The sequence below is a fragment of the Calypte anna genome, chromosome 1 (genome assembly GCF_003957555.1).
Source record: "Calypte anna isolate BGI_N300 chromosome 1, bCalAnn1_v1.p, whole genome shotgun sequence".
Classification (NCBI taxonomy): Eukaryota; Metazoa; Chordata; class Aves; order Apodiformes; family Trochilidae; genus Calypte; species Calypte anna.
In genome coordinates, this window is record NC_044244.1 from 26,810,685 (window position 1) to 26,834,128 (window position 23,444).

The window sequence follows — 23,444 nt, forward strand, 5'->3', positions numbered from 1 at the left end:
AAAGGAAGACATTGAATTAGCATTAGTTTCATCATTATGGCTGCTTTGAAGAATCCTGTTAGCTCCCATTGGTGTGGGAGTCTGAGACTCCTACAATGAACAAAAATTCTTGTTTTATGTAATACACAGTGTTTCTAACAATGTTCTTGCTTTTATGTAATACAAAATGTTGCTAACAACAGAACCTGACATTCAGACTGTCACAAGAAGCAAATATATGCATAGGTATGCATGTATGAATAAGTTTATATACATATAACAATGAATATATGTACTTATATTTCTGAATCTAGGTTTATTTCATTATTAAATATGAAAGATAGTTTTTTTCTGTTCAAACACCTCTGTGCTGGAAAAGATTTCATTTTGAAATAGCAAAGGATTAAATGGGAAGCTAATATTATGTATTTGTCCCATGACAGAATGGAAAAAACAAAGCTCTCATTTTCAGCATTGGCTGCCCAGGCAAAAGCCAGGTTGCCAGAGCACAGTCTAAGGCAGTAAACCAGTTGTTGAACTTCTAGGGCCTGCTTTGGATTTTCCAGTTTGGTGTTGGAGGTTTTGCTATGAAGATTCCATGTCTGTCAAAAATACCTTGACTGAACCTTCTGTGTTAGAGACAGTTCAGTGGCTAAAAGCAGAAGTTTTTCTCCTGTAAAAAGTCAGTGGTTCAGAACAAACATGTAGCAGCTGGTAAGAGGAAGAAAATCAAGTCTTGTCATAAACTCAATGTTTTCTAGTTTGATACTCAAATGGATTTTAAATAAATGTTGTTGTTTTGAAATTGTTGGCTGGGAAGCAACTTGGAATGTGAATATTGGACTGGATCAGGCAGCTGTCCATCTGTTCTCTGGCTGCTGTCTCTACTTTTTGTATTCTTGCTTTTTTTTATAGCGCCTGTGTTATAAAGAGAACCCATAATGTTTCATGTCCTACCTGATTTTAGCTTCTCCTGTGGATTCAGTATAACAGTTTGTGCATCAAAGATGGCTTCATCTTTCCAAGTAGAGTTTTGAAGTTTTTTCTATCTACAACATACATGCTTTTCCTCTACAGACCCCCATTTTGTCAACTACGTTATATGGTGTCTTAGGCTTACTAATTAAATCAAAGTGGAGCTATGTTGCCTACAGTAAGAAGTAATTTTGTTGCAGTTCTTGTATTACTATACAAAAATTCTGAAAAAAATCTAAAAATGTCATTTAAGATTTCTAGTCTAATTTTATTCTCATAAGGACTTAAGCATAAGGATTTCTCTTCAGTTTCACCTGCTATGGAAGGAATGTGGCAAGAAAGGAGTCACCTCAGACATAAATAGAACTATGTAATGTAAACTTGGCAATATGGTTGCTGTCCTTGAGATCTTGGTGGAAAAGTGAGGTAAACTATAAAGATGAGTGCTAAACGGGGAACACCACTTGGACAGAAAAGCTACACTATAATTGTTTAGAAATTAATGTGTATGAAAGTGACATTTGAGCAATGGAACTGGGAACGAATGGAACTTGAGACTTAAGCAGTGTTCTAAAAACAGTCTTAGACTTGGCTGTTACAGGTGTTCAGACACATCAAACCAGAAGTTTGGCAGGAGCAGTCACTTTAAAAATGGGGAAATGGAAGCAAATAGTTGAAGTAGTAATAAGTGAAATAATACTTAGCCATTTTGTATTTATAAACTTGAAATACATCAAAAGTGCCAGAAGAAAAACATAATTTATCTCCTGGGTGGGTTGGTTAACAAACAGTTCTCTAGTGTTGTGAAGTTAAAAAATACTATAACCATAAAAAACATATATTAATGTTATTGTATTTTGTCTTGAGTGTATTGCAAAAATAGTGAAAAAAGAAGTCCAAAGTATGGAAGAGGGAAAAGATTTTATCATTGTAACTGCGTACAGGTCAAGAACCCTATTCAAAGAAGTACTAGATATATTAGCAGTAGATAGAAGCTAATTAAATGAAATATCTAGATATAACCTTTTTCTCAGAAGGTCTTTAAACAGTTGACTGTTGGAAAACAAATGTAACAGTGAGAATATCACTCTTTGTTTATCTTTGCTCATCCCCCATAAGCACCCACTGCTGACTACTTTCAAAAAAAGATTTTAATGGTTTATACAGATTTTTGGTTTGACCACATATGTTGATAGATTGAAGTGCTGCAGAGGTTAGCTTAAGGGCTCAATTACTGAAGTGAATTATATTTTAATAATTTTTAAGGCTGTGCTGTTTTTGTAGATTACCAAACTTGGTTTCTACAATGAACAAGGCTGTCATTGACCTCTGGTGACAACCACTGTGAAACTATTTTGATTGCATATATTTATCTAAGATGAATATAATGCAGTTAAGTGTCAATGTAGGGCAGTGGGTGACTGTTTGCCATGTACAGAACAAGGATCTTTAGAAGCAGATCTCTCTTGCAGAGCTCATTCAGTTTAGCATTTGTCTATTATCATTAAAAAGTCTGCCCACAGGGCTATCAATATTGCACATTGGTAATTACTACCTATTTTATGTTTATAATCAATACAGACATATTTTCAGCACCAAGAAAGCCGAAACCAAATTGTATATATTAGTGTTAGTAGGACATACTGTGTATTAAGTCTAATAGCAGCATTATTTGCAGAACAACATTTATGGTTTATCTTTTTGATCAATTATATACATTTATACAGAATATCTGTTTTCAGCACATATTCTTACATCATACTTAGTTTTGGTTTTGGTTTTGTTTTTTTTTCCTTAATGTGCACATTTTCTGTGAATAGCTGCTGTGACTAGTCAGGTATTTGTATATGCTAGGAATGTAGCATTGAATGCCACCTTCTGTGCTTTGTCTGTTTCTTCCTTGAAAAGTTGTCTGGCTCTGAGTATTAAATACGAATTTCCACTTGATGAAAACTATTGTCTTTTTCATTCCTTTCTTCCCAGTGTGATCATTACTACAGTCTTGTACCTTTCGGATGCCCTTCGTAAAAACTTCTTAAATGAAAACTTTGATTACAAGGTAGAGTAAATGTGTCTAACATAAGATAGATACAATAGCTGCTACATCATTCTGTGGCTTATTTGTTTCTTATTAAATTTAGCTCCAGAATGTTTTGGGCTAAAAAGCATAGCTTTTTGTAGTTTTCTATTTAGCTATACCAAAAAATGTTTGCAGACTTGGAAAGTAAGGTTTTTCTGGTTTGGAGGGCTGAAAAAAACCTGCAACTCTGAAACCTTTGCATTTAAGAGATGTAGGATATGTAAAGCAGCTGTATTTCTGCTGGATATTTTGGGGCTGGTGAAAAGTACATTTGGATTCAAAAAAATTTAGTCAGAAATAGTTTGGGTAATTTATTAGTTGAGACTGAAAAAAGTGATATGATTTGAAAATTTGCATCCTGACTGGTCATAAAATGGTGGTACTGAGAAAATGAAATAACCAAATGCCATATGCTTGTTGTAGATATGGGATTCCTACTTTTTTCTTGCTGTCATTTTTATAAACCAGTTATGTCTACAACTGGAGATGTTCACACCTTCCAAGAAGAAAAAAGTTTTGGAGAAGTAAGTACTGCTGTCAGCTTCTAGAAACTGAAACTGATCAAACATTTCTCAGCATGCAAGGCATGGGAGGGTGCAGCAAAGTCTACCAAGACAACAACAGTAACAGCATTTTCACTGATTAGAATAAGAGTTGGCACTGGCCCTCTGTTTAAGTCTTCAGAGCAGAGAGCAGCCTTCATGGAAGTATTGAAATAGCTTCAGATATTGGGACCAAAAGAGCCATGTTGTAGCACTGCCAACACAAGTTTCTACTTGATTCATAAGTTGATTCACGCTGGTTCAGGTGTTTCTGCCAGGCATTGTGCTGTTGTCTCTATGAATTAATTGGATTTCTTTAAGGTAGAACAAACCTATTTGTTCTCAGGGAGACAACTACAGCACATGACTGCAAAAATCAGCTTTTGCTTCCCAGCTGCATTCCTGATGAATACCAGTTGGAAAGCACTGCTACTTTTGACAATATTGTGAATAAACCTGGATTTAGGACTCTGGTTTTAGCTGAGTGTAATGGAAAGAGCAACAACTTGGAAGAAAACATCACTTTTAAAGTATTTTTTTTTATGTGGTACAAATGAGGCGTTTTATTTAACAATGTTAAAGAATGGCATATGAGCTTTATTTTCCTAAATGGCCTTTCACTGTTTTGCTTTCTTAGAATCAGAGAATAATTTGAGCTAGAAGAGACTTCTAGAGGTCATCTAGTCCAACCCCAATACATTAAAATGTTCTTTTTTTAAATATTGCAGGTATGGTGACATGCGGGTAACAATGGGATGTGAAATCTTCAGCATGTGGCAAAATTTAGGTAAGTAATAAAACACATTTCATGAAATGGAAAACAGTTATTATCTTTTCACCTATTAAATACAATTGCCAATGAAAGAGGAGTTGTTGATAATTAAGTTCACATGAATTCTTTATTTAAGTTTAGGAAGATCCTAGTTATCTGTAGTTCTCTTCTTTGTAGCTAAATTCAGCTTTCTAAGCCTTGATACTCTATCTGACCTTTCCCTGTTTCTTCAAAGAGAAACTAAAGGATACCATCAGAGAAAATTAGGAAAGAAAGTACTGCTCTTTTGGGGCAGAATTATTATGCCTGGAAATACACTTATGCTCAGAAGTTTATTTCTGTTGCCAAACAGTTTAAGGAACAGACATATATCTTAATTCTTGAAGCTCTCTTGAGATGCTGGATTTGCATCAAATCTTCCCCAAAGTCCTAGTTGGACTAAAATATAAAGGCATAAACGAATCAGTGACTGATGTATAAATGACACATTGGACAACACATGAAAAATATATGCTTGGATATAAACTTAGGAGCTGTGCAAACTGTTTGAAGGCATGATCCTCAGAGAAATGCAATTAGATGTTGTTTGTGAAGAAAGTAAAACCTGAGTAAAAGATTTGGACTCTATGTTTGTCATCCTTAAATTTCAGTTATTCAATAATTCACTTGATTGAAGGGCTCATTAAATATATGAAGGCCATTGTGGTTACTGAGACACTTTCACCTCAATTCCATAAACCCCCAGCAATATATGTGGTTGTGAAAATGCCCTGGTCGTTCCGATCAGCCTGTACTAGAAAGAGTAGTGTTCATAATAAGAAATATTTGCTTATTAATATCTTATTAACATTTGTCAGGTGGCATATTTTACTTTTACTCACTCTACTGCATCCCTCTGAATTATTTGGCTCCCTGAGGAATATTTCTAAACTAACATATCAAGGATCCACTCCCGGGTCCTGCCTTCTGCTGCATGCTAGAATAAAACCTTAGTGTGCATCATCTTTCTACATATGTTGTTTCCTGATGAACTGAAACTCGGTATATAACCAAGGAGGGACTCGGTATATAACCAAGGAGGGACTCATGATGCCTCTCAATAGGAGTGTCCCATGGTTCATCTGCTGATGTGTCCAATGAAACACTGTAGTCAAGATATTTCATCTAAGTGGTGTTATATTGGTCAGCATTTTACACTTTGCTTAGCAATAAGAGTCATCATAAGCCTTGGTCCTTGTCACCTTGCTTTCATATGGATATGCATCCTAGGATGTTTCTACCCGATGGGATTCTGGATTTCCTTTGCACAAACACCAAACAGAGCAGCAGGCAGGAATTACTCCCCACTGAAATATCCAGAGGTAGGCTGGAATGGAAGTGAGATTCCAGCTTGGAAAGTCAGGGCATCAGGATTCATAATCCCCTTGTTCTGAAGATATCAGAAGTCTTACACCTTACATTTAAAATTAAATGGTCAATCTTTACTGTATGCCATTTCTAGCTTTCCTGACAGCAACTTAGGTTTGCAGTTTCTAAGTAGAATAAGGTGAGTTAGTGGAATATATTCAAGCACTAATTTTAAAGAGAGTTGCTTTGAGAACAGCTGAGTCACATCTTTTCCTGCAGTCAAAACATGTACTTCCCTTTTTGTACTCACAAAACTAAAGATAGGTAAAAATCAAAGTACTTAGCTCTTTTTTGATGAGTATGTAATATTGAACAGTTAATCATTTTGTAAACACAGGAATGCAGAGCTTATAAGCCAAACCATGCCCTTGAAAAAGAAAATAAATGTTCTCCTTCTGGATGGCAAACTTGGTATACATCTAACCCAGTCATTTCTGAACTCTATTGCATAATGAAAACTGATAAATTATATTTGTCTTATGTCTTTCTATTGTCTGTGCACTTTGGGCTTAGGAGTTAGCCCATGATGTGATGGATACCAGATTAAAAATCTGTAGACGTTTGTAGGCCTATTTTTCAATTCTTCAGATAGTATTTGGATTGCTTGATCTCTCACAGGTCACCTACTTTACATTCAAGTTCATATTCATTTTCACTGTAGGAGAACACAAGCTTCACTTTATTCCAGCATTGATTGGCCCCTTCCTGGAAGTGACCTTGATCCCTCAGCCAGACTTGAGGAATGTAATGATTCCCATTTTCCATGACATGATGGACTGGGAGCAAAGGCGAAGTGGCAACTTTAAACAGGTACTGTATGGAAAGCTGTTTGTTTATGAAGCAGGAATGAAATTCAAGAACTTGAGAGGGTGCTGATCTCAACCATTGGTGCTGCAGGGTGGAGAAGGTAGCCACAATATTATACTTGTTGGAGAGGATTTTCCAGGGTTTTCCCTTTATACTCTCCACAAGAGTAAAATATGATAGTTAATGCTGTCATATTAGTAGTGTAAAATGTGGGATAAAATCCATGGCCAAGAACAAAACTTGAGTTCTTTTCAGCAGGGTGGATTTTGCTGTAGTTTTTCTCCTCTGCTTTATAGAAGTACAGACTACTGGTTAGATGGGATTCAACAAACTTCCTTTCCAATTAGTACTAAAAAAAGATCAGATGGTCCTTCTGAGGAATTTTATTCTGCAAGGATCCATGTATTCTTGCTGCTCAAACACCTTCTTAACTGGCTAGGAAGGAACGACCAAGTGTGCCATCTGCTTCCACAGCTCCTACTCAGTTTGTTCAGGCTGCCTCAAACCATTTCTCAGTGCCCTCCTTCCTCCTGCTTCAAATGAAGGAGAGCAGAAATCTTTGAATTACTCCCAGGCAATCATAATGCTTAGGGTGGGAGCTGGATCTGAAACACAACAAACTATTAAAAATGGTGGAGGACATGTGATGTAAGTAGGCAGCTTTTCCCTATCAATATATGAGATAATTGTTGAAAATCACCAAGAAATTTTAGCTAGGAGTGAGAAGAAAAAAATCACCTCATTCTGCTTCTATACGTTTTCAGCTTGGCTTTAAGTTTAAATTGTAATAGATTTTCTCTCATATAAAGTATCTTGACAACAGCTTGGTTTCTTCCTTAGGTTTGTGGTTGCTAATATATTACTGCTGAAGAGAAGGTTTGAAAAATTAACACAGAGTGTAGCTTCACCTCTAAATTTTTTATAATCGATACACTTAAAATATGATATGTTCTCAAAGTTTCTTTCATAAGTAATATTTAAATCCAGCAAATTATATTTCTAACCAAATACACAGGCAGGTAAGGAAGGCTGGGAAGGTAAGTCTGAGCCCCCAGGTGTTCTGAACAGTACAGACATTCTAAAAAATAAATTTATAAAAAATGAGGTCCAGGTCAGAAAAGATGATATTTGTATTGAAGTCTAAGAAAATGGCTTGTGCTTACAGCCCTGCAGTGAGAATTCAGGCAATTTATTTAGGCTGTGTGCTTTTTGTCTGACTCCATAAATAGATAGCTGCCTTAGCAGCAGCAAATGCTACTCAGCCTGTAGTTTTAAAGTCACGTTGCTCAATTTAAATTAGTTCCCTCCCTCAAAAAAAAAAAAAAAAAAAAGAAAAACCACACCACAAAAAAACCCTAAAAAAACACATCACCAAAAAAAGAAAAACCCACAAACCTTGGGAATGATAACAGCTTCAAAGAGATGAAGTGACTTATCATCAGATTTACATGACTGACCAACAATTCTAAGATATGCATTTAGCAAAGTCTCTTGCATAAAACCGAATCTTCCCTCAGTTTTCTCTAATCTCATTGAGGGAAAAAGAAGCTCTTTACACCACACTTATATGTTGCAGGTGGAAGCAAAACTGATTGACAAACTGGACAGCCTCATGTCGGAAGGTAAAGGTGACGAAACATACCGAGAGCTCTTCAATAGTATGTGAGTAAATATGCTTCTGTTACACTAATTCCTTGAGTTCTGTTGCTTGTGTCTGATGCTGTTATCGATGCAGAGATGTAAAGCTTAAAACAGCTGTGAATCTCTTTTTTATTTTCTTTTTTCTCCCTGTAAAAATGAGGAACAAAACATTTTAGAATGTTGTATGGCATCTGTGAAGTCTGACTGTAACTCATGCATACAGCTATGATTGGGAAAGGCTAAATCTGCTAAATCACAGAACCATTTATTTCTCTAACTACTAATTTTAAAATCAGAAAAGCTTCGTAATTGCACAGGGTGCGGGTAGAGCTTAAACGGAGCGTCTTAAAAGCAAGGCATGAAAATTCAACAAAAAGCTGTTAAATAAGTAATTTGCTATTGCCAGAAATGTGTACTCACCTATGTAATGTCACTTGTTGATTTCTTCATTTATACAATTTTATTTATTCTGATATAATTAGTCATTATTTTTTAATTACTTGTTAAGATTTTGGTATATTTTAATAAATGGTGTATCACAGAAATCCAATAGGAAAAGCTAATAATGCTGAAATCCCTAAGGTTGTTCCTAAGTTTTCCCATTGACTGGAATAAATTGCTGTCTCAGAGTACAGGTACAAAATAACTAACTGACCTCTGCCTCTGTTGTTCCTCAGAACTCAATTCCACCTAGGTGGAGGTTTCATTTATTTCTGGTGTCTTTCATAGAAGATGTAATTCAGGATTCCAGGCTTTGTATTCTTCAGTACTACTAAACACATAATCTTTTCCTGTTTATGTGGCTTCTTAAACATTGCTTCTTCTTTAAGTATTAGTTTTAGCTCTGTTGTCTTTGCTTAAATAACAACATTAGATCTCAGTGTCTTTGGATAGCAAACATAAAATAATCTTAAGTCGTACTGAGTTGAAAAAAATAGAGTTCCTATTTATTTGTCATATCCAGAAGCAGAAAGTAGTAGACAAATCAGGCAGAATATTATGGAAATTGATAAATAATGGTAAGCTACAGTACAGTATGCTAAAGCAGAACTTCCTTGTAGCTGTTCATAAATTTTTTCATAATCTCAGTAAAGATAGTAGTAGAAGGTAAAATTATTTCAATATTTTAGCAAGACAGTATTCTAACTTCTAACTAAAGTCATTAAAGGAAAAACTCTAATTATAAAATGAAGTCTAAATGCATTCTCATGTGCAAAATGCATCAGGATGTCTGTCACTGAAATAACCTAAAATTCTGTAAGAAAGCATGTTGGAATGAAATATAGATCCTAATTTTTTTACAGTTTTGGGTTAGATTTAAACTGGGGTATGTTAAACAAGATACAGTGACAAAACAGTGAGAGCCTTTTATAAATTTAAATGCTAAAGACATAGCCATAGTAATTTAAATTGCAAAATGTCTCACAGCATCAGTGTACTTGTTGTTTCTGTTCTGGTATAGCAGAAGTTAAAACTAAAATCCTTGGGAAATTTCTGAGTAACTGCTCTGTAAGTTCTGTTCAAGCCTGCAAAAAATAGTAATATTATTTTTTTATCTAAGTTTAATTTGACTCCACATAGTAACACCTCTCAAGAGATGATCTTGCAGAGGATACTAATCTAAAATGGATGACATGGTGTTCTAATGTATGTGAAGGAGAATTATTAAAATCAGATGGACAGTTTAGGGAGCTGAATGCAAGGGACAGGAGTAATGGGTAATTTTAACTAAGGAATAACAGAGTGTCTTCAGATAGGGCAAGGAAACAGACTTGTTTAGGCTGAAGTGACAGAGATGTGGTATGTATCCAAGGACTGTGGAACAGTAATACAGTTTTGCAGCAAGCAGTTTTATTGTAGTGTTTATGAAACAAAAGGCTGCAATATTAACCTGAACTTTCTCAAGGTTTGGCATGATTGGTTTTGATGGGTAGAGCTGGGAGCCAAGAGGATGCAGGTGCCTACTTTGGATACAGTTCAGTAACTGCAGTGGATGTGATACTTTGAGGTTTTGTCATGCTTTTTGTTTATTTTGCCTGAAAGTGAAAATGAATTTATATATCGCAGCTTCCATGGTAGCTACTTTTTTCCCCAGAGACACTCACTGCTTCTTTCCCTTCAACATCTTCTGTTTTCAAGGATTAGTTATAAGCATCTCTGGAAAAATCTAAACTACTATGTGCTTAGAATCCACTGCTTAAAATGGAATTATCTGTATCGGATGAAAAGACATAGTGAAAGGAAGGGGAAAATGACTGTTTTAAATCAGTGTCTTTCTAGGGACTTGAATGTGACCACACAGTGATTAGCTCCTGATGTCATTTGAAGAGCTGCAAAACCTGAAGTGTTGAACATTTTGCTATAACAAGAAACTACATAATAATTGCTGCCCTGTGTAATTGTGGTATGAAAGGTGTCCTGGCCTACATTTACACTGTTACACTGCAGTGGAATTCCTCAGTTAATTAGCACAGGGAAAAGAATGATTTCACTTTCTGAAACAGCTGGAAGCCAAGGGATATATTAAAGTAGATCTTCTGTTCTGAATCCAATGGATGCTGCCAGTTTATTACTTCTGTAACTGCACACAAGCCATTTCAGGTTTGGAGGTCAGGTGGCCGTGTTACTGAAACACAGAACGTGGGCTAGTGAGCTCCACTGGGGGCCTGATGATGAGACTTCCCTTTGAAGAAAAGGGACCTCATATTCACACAGAGCAGGCATTTAATACCAAGCTCTGCCAGTTTGTGGGTGATCTCTTGAGCCATGAAGCTGTTACACAAAAAGCAATGACTGCTACCTCTCTCTGCTATGCTGTCTTAATTACTTCCCCTGATGACTGAATTCAGCACAGCCCAGTCCATTAGACTATTTCTGGACGGAATCATTCAGAACCCTTCTGAATATTTTTGTGGGGTTTGGCTAGATCTTCCCTGAACTTTTGTACCAAAGTTTGACTTTTGATCCATCTGACTGGTTGAGGGAACCTCTCACAGTAGTGAGGTACCTGGTAGACATAGTGCTCCAAAATAGACATCCAGTTGTTACAAGACACCTCTTGGATCAGATGCCTGTGAGATGACTGAGCTAGCCTGAACATGGGTCTAAGAGAGCTCTGACCCTCTGGGTTTCTACTCTGTTTTCATTTTCTTGGGAACCCAAGACTGGAAAAAATCAATCAAACAAAACCCACAACTGTTCAAGTGAGCCCAGATGTTAAATTATAGTAGTAGCATGGTTAGAGGAGATTTATCTCCCTTAGTGCTTTGTAGAATATAGCATCTTGGCTACACTTTGGGACTTGTAAGTAACAGGAATTTAAATCTATTTGGATTTAGCCATGAAGAATCTAAGGGATATATTTCAGTGGCTCTTCAATTCTGAGTGATTGTTCTGTGCATTGTGGTGAAAGAGGTATGGTGGAGAGGGGGAGGCATTCATCAGGAGGCAAGTCATGAAATTGTTGAACTGACGACATTAATGTCAGTTTGAATAAGTACTTTGAATGTATCTGCACAACCTATTTGTAGAAATTGTGTATTTCTAATGAATATGCCAATACATTTATAAAGAACATGCATAAGTCAAATGCAGATGAAAACCATCTGTTTTAAAAGAGAAGTCAGACTTCTCTTGTTTTTCTATAGGAGTGGTAGGTAATTATTTTGGTGAATTTAAATTGAAATTTTGCTGTTCAATGCAGAGTTGAAAGGCAAAAGAAAGGAAAAATCAGTGCAGTAACCAGTGCTTAAAAATGTAATAGGCTCGACTTCTATTTCTTATTATACACAAAAACTTATATTGAAAGGAATGTAAGGGGTTTAAAAGTGAATGTGCCTGTGCATTCTGTATGGAAAGCAGAGATGTCAGATCAGTGCTTCAGACTCTTCTGCTTAAGGATGGCCTTGTCACCTCTCTCTGCTAGCAATGACAGGTAGAGATGGTCTCTGAATGTGAAGGGATAACATCTGATTGCCTCCTAAAGAGAAGTGAGTCTGAGATCACTACAAGGCGCAGAATGAAGATCCATGTTTCCTCCTTGCTTCTACCAGAGCACAGCTTCATTTAGGTTGAATTAGTTTGCAGAACTGCATCTGTGATATCCCTCTGCATGTAAGGAGCTGAGCAGAGTTGGAAGTGTGCAGTTAGTGCAGTTGGCATGTAGGAGTTACTGGGCACTGGTACATGTTTGGTGAAATTCGGATGTAGGAGTTTCATGGGACTGCACATGCTCAGTGTAGATGAAGGTCAGTGGAGCTGACAGCTTGCCCACTGCAGACAGAAGGTTCAGAGATGCTATGAACAATTCTCTAAAAAGTATATGGATGTGGCAATTGTCAGAGCCTTCGAAGTAAAACATTTTCAGGGAGACTCCTAAAATACCTTCATGGTCATATCGACGGTCTGAGGTCCTGCACCAAAACATAAAAGCAACACAGTTCTGTAGCTAAATGCTTCCATGTTTATTCTCAGGAGACAATACTGGAAATTCATGCTGGAGTGATTAATATTTGATTAACTTAAGCAGTGAAAATCAGAGAACTGTAACAGAAATAAAGTATTAAATACCATTTTACTGACAGCTCTGCTTGCAATAATAATCTTTTCACTTCAGTCTGTAATCTGTGTTTACATTGGTGTAACAACAGTTTCTAATCAAGAATCTTCTGACAATTTAAGTTAGTGCAATTTTACATGTGCATGATGTGAGAAAATCTTCAGTTCTCACAAGGAAATATTAAGTGAAGAGAGTAAATCATCTTATTAAAACTCTTCCTCATGCTTAAATTTAATGCATGCTGAAATATTAGAGAGGAGGGAAAATCTTTGTTAAACAACACCAATGAAGGTATATTGTGTTGATAAATATATTCTTTTCTAAGTATATCTTTAAGCTGCCTGTTTCCAGCATGAAATTATTACATAAATTTTATGTAAGAGTTCTGTTGAGTCTTTGGGTTATTAATATTCTGAAAATTCGCTATTTGATATATTTTAACCTAATGCAGCTAATATAAAAATCATTTGTTTTGTCAATGCTTCCTGGACTAGAATTCCACTTTTTGGTCCTTATCCTAGGTAAGACATTGTTTGCAAATTGTGATTCTTGGGAGGGTGTTTGTAGAAGAAAACCTAACTATCAAAGATGTTGCTGCAGTATTAAGGTACTGGTAAAAGCAGAGTGGTTGTCATAGTGACAGTTAAAAATAAATGGTGAAATTGTTCTGGCTTCTTTTTTTTTTTCAGTCTACTGAAGAAAATTGAGCGGGAAACATGGAGGGAAAGTGGGGTTTCATTAATTGCCACTGTCACTCGCCTCATGGAGAGGTTACTGGACTACAGGTGAGTGCTTGTCACAGTTTATAAGTAGTATTGTCACCTTCAAAGTATCAGGAGGCAAATGTGGTATCTTGCAGAAATGATGACTGCATGTGGACACATCAACTGCGTGTGCTCCACATCTCTGGACAGCAGCTACTTAGTTAACAGGAAAATGAGACAAGCTGGATGAAAATCAACCAAGTATCCTCCCCATGGTATAAAAATCCAGCAGCTGGTATGAGTTTCCTATCAAGGAATATTGCAACTTTTGCTAGGAGGTTACTGACTCAAGTCTGCCTGAAGACACAGAGCTCAATACTAATCACCTGACAGTTGTTTTACAACAATGTAAAATTCCTATCACACTGTCAGTCATGCTTAGCTGTAGTGTCAGCTAGCACAGTAAGTATGTATACAAAGATATGATCTCTGGGTGAGGAGCTTGCATCTGACTGTACCACATGAACAAAGGAGAGGGAAATAAGAGAAGTATTCTCCCTTCTAGGAGTGGGAGGCTTAGAGGGATTTTCTCAGCCACTTGTGAAGCCTGTGTAGGAACCTCAAATTTCAGTTCAGTCGTCCTTATTGCCATCAGTTGTAGCACTTTGTGTATTTTAAATGTTATTTTTTCCCCTGATTGCATGGGGGACACATGGTAAGGCCTGGTATTATTGCTATCCTCACTGCCGGTTTGGAAGGAAAGCTATTTTGTCAAAAAAGAGATTGAATCCTTAATTTATAGCAGTCTGGAAGTGCTATTTCTCTTCAGGGATTGGCTGTATTACAACCTTCAGGGTTCTCAACCCAACGTCTTTCAAAACAGTTATGCACACTAGTGGTTATGAGAGTATTTGGGGTGATTGTTTTTTAATGACATTAAATTATTTGAGTGAGTGCATAGTCATATCTGCCTGTTATGTTTTTTAATCTCAGTATGGTTATACTGAGACTGTTTTTCTCTTCATGATACTCAAACTCTGTGTGGTTCCACTTTAATTTCTGATCTGTTGCCTCCCCAAACAATAAATAAATGATACTAATTATAAAGTAGTACTGAGGAAAATTTGGTGGAACTTGGAGCATTTTCTAGTGAGGTCAGTGTCATTCTCTTTTTTTCATAGGGAAGGAACTAACTCTGTACTTCTGTGACCAGTTTAGAAGCAAACTGTCTCTGAAAGAAGCAGATTCATCCCTACTTATTCCCTTCCTCACTTCACCCTCTTCCTTATGCCAACATAAGTGTGCTGCACTTTGGTCATCTAACTGACATGGGCTAAAACTAACCCAGCAAAAGATGCTAAGTAACTCACATCTTTTCCTGAGGTTTGTGCAGATGTGCAGGAGTGGAAATGAGTGCCTGGGAGCAGGAGGGAAGTGGGACTGCCTCATCTGGCAGTCATGCTGGCTGCTGCTGGTGTGATTTAGGCACAAGGTATGAAGAAACTAAATAATCTCCAGCAGTCACCTAGCAAGTCAATGACAGAGACAGAAAAAAACTTTCTTGACAACTGAGGTATTCCATGTCTTAGAAAAGGAGGCATGAAATCCCTTACACACCTGGGTCAGGTTTCACCCAAATGCTTTTAGGTTTCACCATTTCAGTCAGCTTTCTGAGCCAGATATATCTGTTCTCTGAGATGAGCTTTGCTGTAAGAGGATAAGTGTAATTTCTTTTGACTTGCATTACTTTCTGTTTTAGGGACTGCATGAAAATGGGAGAAGTGGATGGCAAAAAGATTGGCTGCACTGTCAGCCTTTTGGTTTGTATAATACTTTTTCTTTTCCTTTTTGATTTCAGTTGAACATTGTCTAGGATACAGCCACACATTTGAATAGGGGGTACTTTGCTTCTTGATGCAGTTTAAATGGAAGCTGACAGAATAATACTGCACTTGGGATAACTTACTTTTTTTTTTTTTTTCAAGTGAAATTGATCCAGTGGGGAGTTAGTCTTCCTTGACATTTTATAGTTGGGCTCTGAGTAATCCCTAGTACTTCTTTATCCAATTTACAGTCTCTCCCTACTGGGTAAGCTTCACCAAATTATTTTCCAAGTTTAAGTAGTCTTTGAGTTCACAGAAACAAACAAGCTTTTCCTCCTTCCCCAAACCCAATAAAATTTATGTGATTCTTCCTGTTTTCTTTTTTCCCCAATAACTGAAACAAGCTGGCTCTTATGACATTGTTATTATGGGATATCTTTTGAAGACTGCAGGCTATCTATTTTCTTCCCAATAGAAATGCTGCTGCCAGAAATGCTGCTCAAGACCTTCTGTAGTCATGTTATCATCATTATAACAAACCAACAGTGCAAATTCTTGGTATGAAAAAGATTCCATTTTAGTTTAGAAGATGCATTTTGGCTCTAGGCCAGTTTGCACTGACAAATTTGATGACTTCCATTAACCTTTGAAAGTTTCCATTTTCATGGTGAATGTTTTGGAAAGCTATATTTTTAGCCAGGGGAAAATAAAATAAAAAAAACAACAAACCAAAACCAACCAAAAAAACTCCCACCAGACTAAGCTGACGTGTAATTATGCGTTTCTGATGTCAGTGAAACAATTTGGTATCACTTCTAAGTAGCAGCTCTACATAAGAGAAAAAAGGATTTCTTCATTTGAAAAACAGAGCTCTCTAAATACTGATGATGTTTACTACATAGCTGTAGAGCAGCTGGCTTTCTGTCAGAATATCTGGCATGATCTGGATCCTGTAAAGCACCTGAATTATTTTCATCCTGTCACTAAGGAGTTTTAAAACTATTACTAGCAAATCACCCAAGAACTGCACAAAAAGAAAATTCAAAGATTTTTTTTAAAAAGCCAATGCAACATAGTGCTTTTTAGTGGGATTTTCAATGCCTTTTACAGGCTAAAGCACATTTCATATCTTAATAATTTACAGGCAAATTTGAATACTATTTGTATGCCAGAGAAACAACAAATGCTAAATTTTGAAAATGAAGTTTCAGTTACAGAAGTATCACACAAATTTTAAGAAATTTGCTTGCTCATATAATGGGTGAATTGTCATCTTAGAAGATGTTTCATGCAGTAAGTAATTAGAGGAATGTATAATATAAAAGTTATTTGAAGTCCAGAGGAAGAAGCAGTACTTAATTTTTCACCACTACTTTGAAGGTACTCTGACTTCCAAAGATAATAGATGAAAAGATAATTTTTATGTTGTTTCATCATAGCAGTATATGCTGTTCTTCCAGAAAATACAGTTGTTAACCAGGTTATCAAATTAACTGGAATTATGCCATATCATGAAATATGCAGAAGGAGTATGCACCAATAGCAGTAACTTAGATGAAGGGAGAAGGCAGGAGCATTTTTCCTGCTCTCCTCACCCTCTGGATCATCTGGAAAAGGCTTCACATTAGAAATGATTGTTTGATAAAGCTGGTTTAAGAGGTGTGTATCTAAAGGATTTAATTCCTTCTTCATAAGAATCACCTAACTGCAGTTTGAAAGCTGATTTTCTAATGAAAGAACTGTTTTATCACAGAGTTGTACAGAAGCATTGAAAATAAACTTTTGGTAATTCACTGAGGAGTTTTTCTCAGGCATCTCTGGTCCTCATTATGGTTTGATATTTAATTGATATTTCAGGTTCTATTAATTTGAAATGATATATTTTTTAGAAAGAGGATGTTTTCCTGTGTTGCTTTACACTGGCATATGACATCATGCCATTTAAGTAGAACATGTCTGCATTGCCTCTTTGAATGTTGTTTTCAAGCTGTTTTTTCTTAAGAGAAGAAGTCTTCCTTCATTAGGGAAGTCATTTTTTTACACCGTGTCCCTCTTTGAAGATTACATCTGTTACATTTTATATTTTGAAATACTTTGAATCCCATGAATCAGCATGATGCATTTCCTGAGCTGTGACTGCCTTGTCTTGCCATGGTCTGCCTGACAGACCAACTGGATATTGTCAGAACTGAGCTTCAGAGAAGAACCTCTTGATTTGTATAGTTTAGACTTGGGACAAATGCATTTAGTGCATAGGGGTAAGAGCTAAGAGGTTTAGTATTGCAGTTCAGTGCTGTATTCTGTCATAATCTTTATGCTTTATTGCTTGCAGTTCTGATTTGTAGGCTGTTTTTTTTCATACAGGTGAATATGAACATACAAATAGATATTTTTTCTTTTTCTCTTCTAAAGAGAAACATCTGTTCCTGAATTATACCTTATGGGAAGAAAAGAAAAGTCTCTGGATTAAATGGCAGAAGGGGGCATGTCAATTCACAGCTATTGATATCTAGCCATTTTCTCAAGTCAGTTAAAAAAACACTTTGTCCATAAAATTTTTATTTTGATATTTTCATAATATTCTTCTCACCTTTCTCTTTGATATTAAGTCAGTCTAGGGAACACTAGCACAGAACAAGAATACTCTACAATAGATAGAAAATTTTGTCCACTTGCTTTAGAGTTCAAAATAGCAATATTTGAATAATAGAACAGAAGTTGTTAATTGCTAATGAGGTCTAGTGTGAGATTCTTTTATCCTATAATTTTTTATTAACCAAAGCAGATTATCTTGAATTTTAAATAAGTCTATCAGGGGGACTCTAGCTGCTTGTCCATAATCAGTATGTCATTACTTGTGACCAGGACGATAGGGTTAAGCTCCTCTCCCTATAACTTTTTCTTATTTTTTTTAGGGCTTGCAAATAAATAATGAATGTTTTGAACTAAGAGTTTGGACTTTTTTGCATGATGTTCCATGATAAATTAAAAAAAAACTATTCAGAGATATGACTTTTCTACAGAAAATTTACTATTCCATTTACTATTTTTTACTGCAGTTCTGTGTAATGACTTTTTACACATAGGAAACTTCCATATCTATGTATGTATTTCTAGTGCATTATGTTTGAAGTCTTTTGTGTGTAACCACTATTGTATATTTATTAATTACATTTCATTACAAAATTCAATTTCATTGCAGAATTTTTACAAGACTGAACTGAACAAGGAAGAGATGTATATTCGCTATATTCATAAGCTGTATGACCTACATCTGAAAGCACAGAACTTCACAGGTAATTGAGTACAGACTAGAAAAAGATACTTAGGACTAGTCACTGACTTTCAGTTTTCTGCAGTCCTGTAGCCTCAGTGCAGAACGTATGAACCCAGGCAACACCTGAGCTTCCGTGCACAGTTGTGCCCCACAACTCTGCTACATGCTGTGTTGTGTTAGATGTAAATGACTGCTGTTGATGCACACTAGCAATAAATCTGTGATGCAGTCATTCTTCACCCAAGAAGAGTAGACTTTAGAGGAAGTTTTTGTGAGTATGTCTGACAGTATCAGAGCCTTTATAATTATTTGTAGCGTAATTATTTGTAGCTGTTTGGTGGGGTGTTTCTACACAGCTGTGTTTCAGAACCTAATTTTTAGGCTAAAAAAAGAAGGGGGGAGGGTCACTTAGCATGAGACAGAGACCTTAAGACCCGTAAGAAGTATAGCACTTTGCTGATGTCTTTCTGAATTTTCACACACGACATCTGCAGTATGATCATCCAAGATTTCTTGATGTGAATTTAGTGCTAGGACTGACCATCATCTTTTAAATGTAGAAACAAGATAATGTGCACAGTAATTGTTTATACCACATGAAGTGCACTTCATTTGGGTAAGTAGGTTCCACCAATAACTACTGAGAAAACAAAATCACTATATTCTTATTTAACTGACATTACAGTACCTCCATCTTTTCCCCAGTGCTTGCAATTGCAACTGCTTGTGTCCAGAATCTCCCAGATTTTTTTCCCTCTTAAAGGCAGATTAGATCTCTGGGGGTCACTAGAAATAGGCTACAGGTACTTACTGCCACACCAAATTTCTTTTCTGCTATCCATGGGAAAATCCCTTGCATGGTATTTCCACAGTCCTTTTGCACTTCATGGGTTTAAAGAGTAGACTAAATAGCAGGGAATATTAAGGAGAGATTTTAATTTCCTCGTGTGACCTAGCAGTACTGAGTCACAAGGGAGTTTTGATTATCAAATAGTATCTTTGCCACAGCTGGCTTTTGTGGAAAACTATTCATTTCCTGATTTTACATAACAGATCTTAGTAACTCTTTAAACAATGCTGTGTCCAGTTTACCTTCAGCAGTGATATGAACCTTAGTTTTTTGAAATTGTTTTACTACCCATTCTTATTTTAAATAATATTTTGCTTGAAATTTATTTCCAGAACTTTGTTGGTTTTGTTCTGCATTAATTATTAACATCTGTGATTTTAACATTCCTTGCCATGGTAAATTCCATCACTTCGATTTTTTTTTTTTTCTTTCCATGAGAGCCTTAAGGAAGCATTGTCTCACACTCATGGTACTGGGATAAAGACAGTCTTTCCATTAGAAAACAGACCTATTTAGTCCATTGCCCTGCCTTATCAGTCAGTCAGTGACAGGAACATAGATCTTTTGTAAATCTGATTTAAAGTACATGTAAGCCAGAAAAGAAGTTTGCTGCTTCTGTTGAATTCCTACATTTTGCTCCATTAGTTCACTAACTGCATAGTTTCATCGTAGGGATGAAGTCAGCTTGTCCTTAAAATTCTCTCCTTTCATAATATGATTTACAGAACTGTTTCCAATAATCCTCTGGTTTAAAAAAAAAAAAAAGTATCCTCATCAATAAAATGTAGCTTCAGATCTTTCTTTACACAGCACTCAGTTGCAAGTATAAATATAACTCACTTGAGGGTGAAGCACATAAATGCACTGATTTCTCTTGTGTCCCATCAATCACCTGGGAAGTGTAGTGAGATTGTCTTTGTATCTATCCGTCTTAGAAATGTTTGGTTTTTTGAATTTTTCCTGTATAAATTTAATTTCCCACACATGTTTATCTCTCCTTACTATTTTGGTGTACAGCCAGTAGTTCCAGACTCTCCCAGATGTATCAATATATTATTTGGCATGCTGGCCACTGCCAGGGAGGGAATTCTGGGTTAGAGGGACCCTTTGGTCCTTATAGAATCATAGAATCATAGAATTAGCCGGGTTGGAAGGGACCTCAGAGATCATCTAGTCCAACCCTTGACCCACCGGAGCAGTTGCTAGACCATGGCACTGAGTGCCACATCCAGTCTTTTTTTAAATGTCTCCAGGGACGGAGAATCTACCACCTCTCCGGGCAGTCCATTCCATAGCCTAATCACCCTCTCCGTGAAGAAATTCTTTCTAATATCTAACCTAAACCTCCCCTGGCACAACTTAAGACTGTGTCCTCTTGTCTTGTTGAAGGTCGTCTGTGAAAAGAGTCCAGTTCCCACCTCGCTACAGCCTCCTTTCAGGTAGTTGTAGACAGCAATGAGGTCTCCCCTGAGCCTCCTCTTCTTCAGGCTGAACAGCCCCAGCTCTCTCAGCCTCTCCTCATAGGGCCTGTGCTCGAGTCCCTTCACCAGCCTGGTTGCCCTCCTTTGGACCTGTTCCAGGACCTCTACATCCTTCTTAAACTGAGGGGCCCAGAACTGGACACAGTACTCGAGGTGTGGCCTAACCAGTGCTGAGTACAGGGGAAGAATCACCTCCCTGGACCTGCTGGTGACGCTGTTTTTGATACAGGCGAGGATGCCATTGGCCTTCTTGGCCACCTGGGCACACTGCTGGCTCATGTTCAGTTTCTTGTCGATGCAGACTCCCAGGTCCCTTTCTGCCTGGCTGCTCTCCAGCCACTCTGTGCCCAGCCTGTAGCGCTGCATGGGGTTGTTGTGGCCAAAGTGCCTGCCCTGCCAGGCACTGAGGTCAGGCTGACGGGCCTGTAGTTTCCCGGGTCCTCCTTCCGGCCCTTTTTGTGGATTGGCGTGACATTCGCCAACTTCCAATCGTCTGGGATGTCCCCCGTGAGCCAGGACTGTTGGTAGATGATAGAGAGAGGCTTGGCGAGCTCTTCTGCCAGCTCCCTCATCACCCTTGGGTGGATCCCATCTGGTCCCATAGACTTGTGGGGGTCCAAGCAGCTCAAGAGGTCACTGACTGTGTCCTTCAATATTACAGGGGGGCTGTTTAGATTTTTGTCACCTTCTATAGGCTCCAGAAGCCTGCTGTCAACAGGATAACCTGTCTTTCTGTTGAAAACTGAGGTAAAGAAGGTGTTAAATACCTCAGCCTTTTCCTCATCTTTGATAACTATATTCCCACCCATGTCCAGTACAGAATGAATGTTTTCCTTGCCTCTTCTTTTGCTATTGATATATCTGTAGAAGCATTTCTTATTGTCCTTCACAGAAGTAGCAAGATTCAGTTCATGTTGTGCTTTTATCTCTCTGATTTTCTTTCTACATGATCTGACTATATTCCTAAATTCCTCTTGAGAAGTTAGCCCTTTTTTCCATAATTGATAGGCCCTCTTCTTAATCCTAATTTCTTTCAGAGTCTCCCAGTTCAGCCAGACTGGTTATATCCACTATGGCCATTCTAGTTTTAGAAACCTTCTACATACATTTATGATAACTTTAAAAAAATATATGAAATTGGAGTGGCAGACAAAAGCTGCTAAAACAAAGGGCTTGCATGCCACATCAGAAAGGTCACAGTGAGCTATCCTGACATTTCCCTGTTACCTTTTGCCTCCTTATGATCTTGAGTGATTTGTTGTTATCAACTTCATGGATTTTATATATATATATATGTACATATATATATTTATATATAGTATATAAATATGCTGCAAGTTTTGAGTACCAAGCTGTAGCTTGAAACCATGAGCTGCTACCATCCAAGCAGCCTGAAAGCTGTGTGATGCCAGAATGAAGGTTGCCTGTGTCACTTCAGTCTCCTTTGCACGTTCCTATAGCAGCACATAAATCTTTGCACCATGCATAGCATGTTACATTTGGATTCAAAGTATACTCTCCCACAAACATCTGCTCCAGTGATGGTTTTTCATCCCCAAGTTCTTAAGCTGGATGCCTAAGAGGAATGCTACTGTTAGAAAAAAATTCTGTACAGTTTGGTATGGTTTAAGGCATCTGTCTTAAAGGAACTCATATGACAGAGGCAGAAGTAGGATATGATTATCTGGGGCAAACTTACCTTAGCATAAAAAGTACTTTATTACTTCCTAGTTATTTTTTGTCTTATGTTCAACCAACAAAATCTGCAATAAAATAAGTCTAGTAGGCACCTTTTTTCTCCAGTGCAGTACATCTCCAGAGCATGGCTCTTCTTTGTACTCATTCACTCACGCAAAGCAGTCCTGTGAGAGGAAAAACAGAGTGGGAAAACTAACTCAGAAAACAATAAAGTGTGTGCACAGTTACACAAAGTGAATTGCCATAACTAGCAGTAATTCTGGTGTTTCATAATTGCCTAAAGTTTGACTGTAACAGGGAGATTCATTTAATGCTAGTTCTAATGTACTGTTTCTTGCAAATTCTTTAAATCAAAGTAAAAATAGTAATTTTTATATTCCCAGGTAATTTGTACTGATGTTCCAAATATTACTACTTGGTTCTCTGACCAGAAAGCAGTAATAGGTTTGATTGTCTTCAACTCTAAAAATAAGAAAAATAATTTTAATTTTAAAAATAATAAAATTGTGTGTTCGCTTCTAAATTATTTTTTATGGTAGAGTGTTTAGATTCATTGATGAGGGACCTGTTTTCTATGGATTCTAGAAAGCACATATCTTCCCCTCCATTCCCCTCCCACCTCTGATAAATTTTGGACTGTGACCCCAGCATTGTCTATCTTCTTTCCTCTTTTTCTGCTGATGTTCCTCATCCTCTGGTCCTCATTGTCTTGTTGAGAGAGCAGAGCTATTGTGAGTTTCTCCTTAGCAGTAGGGAATTCTATGGCTAAGTAGGAAATTATTTTGAAGTTTTTCTGTCCCCTTTTGTATTGTCAGACTCCAGGAAAATTGTCCCATTGACTCCACTTTAA

At 37.0% G+C, this 23,444-nt stretch overlaps 1 protein-coding gene across 1 annotated transcript in view; it reads left to right on the plus strand.

The window, feature by feature from the left end:
• Positions 1-23,444, plus strand: part of DOCK4 (dedicator of cytokinesis 4) — a 152,198-nt gene that overhangs the window by 101,690 nt on the left and 27,064 nt on the right. The window contains exons 30-38 of the mRNA XM_030469473.1: positions 2,938-3,013; positions 3,458-3,558; positions 4,305-4,363; positions 6,417-6,565; positions 8,139-8,224; positions 13,256-13,282; positions 13,451-13,546; positions 15,225-15,285; positions 18,491-18,584. Coding sequence (XP_030325333.1) covers positions 2,938-3,013; positions 3,458-3,558; positions 4,305-4,363; positions 6,417-6,565; positions 8,139-8,224; positions 13,256-13,282; positions 13,451-13,546; positions 15,225-15,285; positions 18,491-18,584 — 749 coding nt within the window. The remainder of the gene's footprint in view (positions 1-2,937; positions 3,014-3,457; positions 3,559-4,304; positions 4,364-6,416; positions 6,566-8,138; positions 8,225-13,255; positions 13,283-13,450; positions 13,547-15,224; positions 15,286-18,490; positions 18,585-23,444) is intronic.